The sequence below is a fragment of the Bubalus kerabau genome, chromosome 20 (assembly GCF_029407905.1).
Source record: "Bubalus kerabau isolate K-KA32 ecotype Philippines breed swamp buffalo chromosome 20, PCC_UOA_SB_1v2, whole genome shotgun sequence".
NCBI lineage: Eukaryota > Metazoa > Chordata > Mammalia > Artiodactyla > Bovidae > Bubalus > Bubalus kerabau.
In genome coordinates this window covers 53,871,717-53,877,500 of record NC_073643.1, presented here as the reverse complement: position 1 = coordinate 53,877,500, position 5,784 = coordinate 53,871,717, and the positions used below count along the sequence as shown (strand labels likewise).

Here is a 5,784-nt window from a genome sequence, read left to right as displayed (position 1 = left end):
GATGATGCTGTGAAAGTGCTGCACTCAATATGCCAGCAAATTTGGAAAACTCGGCAGTGGCCACAGGACTGGAAAAGGTCAGTTTTCATTCCAATCCCAAAGAAAGGCAATGCCAAAGAATGCTCAAACTACCACACAATTGCACTCATCTCACACGCTAGTAAAGTAATGCTCAAAATTCTCCAAGCCAGGCTTCAGCAATACGTGAACCATGAACTTCCAGATGTTCAAGCTGGTTTTAGAAAAGGCAGAGGAACCAGAGATCAAATTGCCAACATCCGCTGGATCATGGAAAAAGCAAGAGAGTTCCAGAAAAACATCTATTTCTGCTTTATTGACTATGCCAAAGCCTTTGAGTGTGTGGATCACAATAAACTGTGGAAAATTCTGAAAGAGATGGGAATACCAGACCACCTGACCTGCCTCTTGAGAAACCTGTATGCAGGTCAGGAAGCAACAGTTAAAACTGGACATGGAACAACAGATTGGTTCCAAATAGGAAAAGGAGGACATCAAGGCTGTATATTGTCACCCTGCTTATTTAACTTATATGCAGAGTACATCATGACAAACGCTGGGCTGGAAGTAGCCCAAGCTGGAATCAAGATTGCTGGGAGAAATATCAATAACCTCAGATATGCAGATGACACCACCCTTATGGCAGACAGTGAAGAGGAACTCAAAAGCCTCTTGATGAAAGTGAAAGTGGAGAGTGAAAAAGTTGGCTTAAAGCTCAACATTCAGAAAACGAAGATCATGGCACCCGGTCCCATCACTTCATGGGAAATAGATGGGGAAACAGGGAAACAGTGTCAGACTTTATTTTATGGGGCTCCAAAATCACTGCAGATGGTGATTGCAGCCATGAAATCAAAAGACGCTTACTCCTTGGAAGAAAAGTTATGACCAACCTAGATAGCATATTGAAAAGCAGAGACATTACTTTGCCAACAAAGGTCCGTCTAGTCAAGGCTATGGTTTTTCCTGTGGTCATGTAGGATGTGAGAGTTGGACTGTGAAGAAAGCTGAGCGCTGAAGAATTGATGCTTTTGAACTGTGGTGTTGGAGAAGACTCTTGAGAGTCTCTTGGCCTGCAAGGAGATCCAACAGTCCATTCTGAAGGAGATCAGCCCTGGGATTTCTTTGGAAGGAATGATGCTAAAGCTGAAACTCCAGTACTTTGGCCACCTACTGCGAAGAGTTGACTCATTGGAAAAGACTGATGCTGGGAGGGATTGGGGGCAGGAGGAGAAAGGGACGACAGAGGATGAGATGGCTGGATGGCATCACCGACTCGATGGACATGAGTTTGAGTGAACTCCGGGAGTTGGTGATGGACAGGGAGGCCTGGCGTGCTGTGATTCATGGGGTCGCAAAGAGTCAGACACGACTGAGCGCCTGAACTGAACTGATGGAGTAACAAAAAGGCTTTACACACTAGGTGTCTTGGCCGCCTGGACGAGCTTACCATTTCATCAGAAAGACAGGAGTTATGAAATAAATTACCTATGTTCCTAGGAGAGGCAACCCTCGGGCTAACGCATGAACATTTTTGAGGTGCTCTAGACCGTGGGAAGGAGAGAGTGAAGAAAACAGAGTAGGGAGGCTGTGGTGCCAAAGGCGGGGTTGTGCAATCAAACGTTGGCTGCGAGCAGCTTCAGAGAGCACTGTTCAAAAACATGAGGAGGAAGACGAGCAGAAGTGTTCGCTAAAACCTGCCGAGTGCTGCCGGGACAGAAGGGGCTTAAGGTCGTTAAGAAGTTGCTCCCTTATGATGGGGGGCGGGGCGGGGGGTGGGGTGTTCCAGGTGGCTCAGTGGTCAAGAATCCGCCTGTTAAGGCAAGAGACGCGGGAGAGGCAGTTCCATCCCTGCGTCGGGAAGATCCCCTGGAGAAGGGAAGGGTAATCCACTCCAGTATTCTTCCCTGGAGAATCCCACGGACGGAAGAGACTGACGGGCTACGGTCCATAGGGTCACAAAGAGTCGGACACGGACAGAGCGACTAAACCACCACCACCAACTTCTGTTTGGGCGCTGGGACTCCCACCACGGTGAACACGCACAAGGGTCGCCTATACACTTAAGTCAACACAAACGTATAACGTGCTTCCTGCGGTCTTTCAAGGGCGCACGCGACCTTCGAAAACGCGCAGGATGCCCACCTTTCGCAGGCCTAAGTGTCCAGCCCAGCCTCGGGGGCGGGCCCTCTGCGGACTACAACTCCCAGGCACCCCCGGGCCATGGACGTCACGTGATTTCCACGGGCCTGCGCGCGCTTCATCCGGGTGTCCGGTCTTGGGCCGCGCTCCCAGAATCCAACCTCCTCCTCGACCTGCGACCTCTTACCTGCTCCGCCCCTTCAGGGGTGGTGTTGAGAAGGTTATTGAGTTCTGGGAACATTCCGAGCTCCAGAACGCACGGGGGCCCCGGATGGGAAGATGGGCTGCCACGGATACAGCGGAGGCTGGAGAGCAAAACCCACCACACAGGACCACGCGGGAGGATTGCGCATGCGCAATTCCCCTGGCCGCAGCCAATGCAACGCGCTGATCGGCTGCTCTCGGCGCATGCGCAGAGACGCGCACCAGGCCCCCGGGGGGGGGGGGGGGGGGGAACCTGGACGCTGAGCCGTGCGGGCTCCTTACCTGCATTCCACTCGCAGAGAGTTTCCCCCAACCAAGGCATCAGGAGTTCGGGTCTCTTCTTCCTTCCCTCGACCGCGCGTTCTTCTCATCCCAGAGCCTCCTGTCAAGCTCCTGCGGTGTGCCTCACACTACTAAAGGCTTTGGCTGCAATGGGCGAACCAGACAGGCAAAGACGCTCGCTCTCGCACAAAACAGAAAACAGACGTAATAAACATGGAATAATACATTGAAAAATTCTATGTGGGGGAAAAAATGAAGCTGGATAAAGGAATAACGGTGGGATGGGGGCTAGGTTTTGGACTAAGACAGGTAATCTGGGTAGGGTCACTGACCAAGTAGCGTTGGAACACGCCCTGCATGCTTCTCTTTGAGGTTTTTGCACTGTTTTCCCTCCCTGGGCTGCAGCCGTTAAAGAATAAACAAAACAAAAAAAACGCCACTTCTTTCAGGTCTTTGTTCACATGTCAGTTTATCAGCGAGGGTTTCCCTAAGCCTCCGTGGAACCAGAGATCAATTGCCAATTTTCCACTGGATCATCGAAAAAGCAAGGGAGTTCCAGAAAAACATATATTTCTGCTTTATTGACTATGCTAAAGCCTTTGACTGTGTGCATCACAATAAACTGGAAAATTCTGAAAGAGATGGAATACGAGACCACCTGACCTGCCTCTTGAGAAATCTGTGTGCATGTCAGGAATCAACAGTTAGAACTGGACATGGAACAACAGACTGGTTCCAAATAGGAAAAGGAGTACGTCAAGGCTGTATATCCTCACCCTGCTTGTGTAACTTATATGCAGAGTACATCATGAGAAACACTGGGTTGGATGAAGCACAAGCTAGAATCAAGATTGCCAGGAGAAATATCAATAATCTCAGATACACAGATAGGCAGATTACACAACCGTTATGGCAGAAAGGGAAGAAGAACTAAAGAGACTCTTGATGAAAGTGAAAGAGGAGAGTGAAAAAGTTGGCTTAAACCTCAACATTCAGAAAACGAAGATCATGGCATCTGGTCCCATCACTTCATGGCAAATAGGTGGAGAAACAGCGGAAACAGTGTCAGACTTTATTTTGGGGGGCTCCAAAATCACTGCAGATGGTGACTGCAGCCATGAAATTAAAAGATGCTTACTCCTTGGAGGGAAAGTTATGACCAACCTGGACAGCATATTAAAAAGCAGAGACATTACTTTGCCAACAAAGGTCTGTCTAGTCAAAGCTATGGTTTTTCCAGTCGTCATGTATGGATGTGAGATTTGGACCATAAAGAAAGCTGAGTGCTGAAGAATTGATGCTTTTGAACTGTGGTGTTGGAGAAGACTCTTGAGAGTCCCTTGGACTGCAAGGAGATCCAAACAGTCCATCCTAAAGGAGATCAGTCCTGAGTGTTCATTGGAAGGACTGATGTTGAAGCTGAGGCTCCAATACTTTGGCCACCTGATGTGAAGAGCTGACTCATTTGAAAAGACGCTGATGCTGGGAAAGATTGAAGGCAGGAGGAGAAGGGGATGACAGAAGATAAGATGGTTGGATGGCATCACCAAGTCAATGGGCATGAGTTTGGGTACACTCCAGGAGTTGGTGATGGACAGGGAGGCTTGGTGTTCTGCAGTCCATGGGGTCACAAAGAGTTGGACACAACTGAGCAACTGAACTGAATTTCCCTAAGCATCCTATTTAAGTTCTTAACTGTCCCTTCCCCAGCAATTCTTATCCTTTCCCCTCACCCCTCTTTCATTTTTCTCCATATCATTTATATCTGGAGCTAGTGAAGGACAGAGAAACCTGGTGTGCTGCAGTCCATGGGGTCGCGAAGAGTTGATCAAGAGTGGAGACTGAACAAGAGAAGAGTTATCAGAGTGAGGCATGAGATAGTGCTGCCCCTTTGTGGACACGCTGCAGAACAACTTGACAACCACGCAGCTTAATCTGCAAGGAGGCGGGCGTGCTCAGTCGTGTCCACCTCTTTGTGATCCCCGTGGACCATAGCCCACCACCCCTGTCTCTTTAGAATTTTCCAGGCAGGAATACTGGAGAAGGTCGCCATTTCTTCCTCCAGGGGATTTTCCTGACCCCAGGGATAGAACCCGTGTCTCCCACACATCTCCTGCATTTCCAGCATTGCAGGTGGATTCTTTACCACTGAGCCACCAGGACAGTCCACTGCAGTTGAAGGGCACTTCATATTCACAAAGCCTGCGGGGCTGTAAAGGACACCTGCCCTCAAGAAATGTCAAAAAAAAAAAAATGTCAAAAGGCAGGGAATCGATAAAGAATTCAAAAGAGGGCCGACTTGGGACTTCCCTTGCGGTCCAGAGGTTAGGAATTCACCTTCCAATGCACTGGACACCTGGTCGATCCCTGGTCCAGGAACTAAGATCCCACATGCCATGGGGCTACTAAGGCCACTCTAAGACCTGACATAGCAAAACAAATGAATAAATGTTTTAAAAAACAGAGCCGACTTTCAAGAATCCAATTGCAAGAGGGAAACTACACTCACACTGTTTAATACAAAAGCACAGGATAACATGCTCCACATTGCTAATTATTTAAGAAATGTAAGCGAAACTGACAACTGGGTGTCTTCTCCAACCAGACAGAAATGGCCACCTGCAAAAATCTACAAAAATCAATATGAGAGGGGCATGGAGAAAAGGAAATCTTCCCTCCTGCGCCTTTATGGGAATGTAGATAGCTGATAAGGTGCTATGGAAGCGCCATAGGAAAGGAAAACCAGAGCTACATTAAGATCCTGCAGTTCCACTTCTGGACCTATTTGGATGAAACCATCATTCAAAAAGTCACATGTACTCCAAGGAGCACTGCAGCACTATTTACAGTACCAGGACAGGGAAGTCACCAAAACGCCCAATGACACAGGAATGGAGAAAGGAAATATGGCCCATATTTACAATGCAATATTACTCATGGAAAAGGGTGAGATGATGCTATTTGCGGCAACAACGATGACCGAGACATGATCATACAGAGTTAACTAAGAGAAAAAAAAATGTTACCATTTATGTGTGAATTTGAAAATCTGATAAAATTTAACTGATTTACAAGTAGCAACAGACTGACAGCCGTAGAAAACAAACTTATGATTACCCAGGGGCAAGGGGAGTGAGG

The 5,784-nt window shown here is 48.1% G+C and overlaps 1 protein-coding gene across 5 annotated transcripts in view; it reads right to left on the bottom strand.

Moving 5' to 3' along the window:
• ELP6 (elongator acetyltransferase complex subunit 6) overlaps positions 1–2,602 on the bottom strand; it is a 15,091-nt gene extending 12,489 nt beyond the window's left edge. For all 5 annotated transcript variants that reach the window (XR_008706079.1, XM_055557617.1, XM_055557620.1 and 2 more), the window contains exon 1: positions 2,348–2,602. Coding sequence is in view for 4 of the 5 variants with exons in the window: in XM_055557617.1 (XP_055413592.1) it covers positions 2,348–2,401 (54 nt within the window). In the remaining variant the exon portion in view is untranslated. The remainder of the gene's footprint in view (positions 1–2,347) is intronic.
• Positions 2,603–5,784: the final 3,182 nt, after the last annotated feature.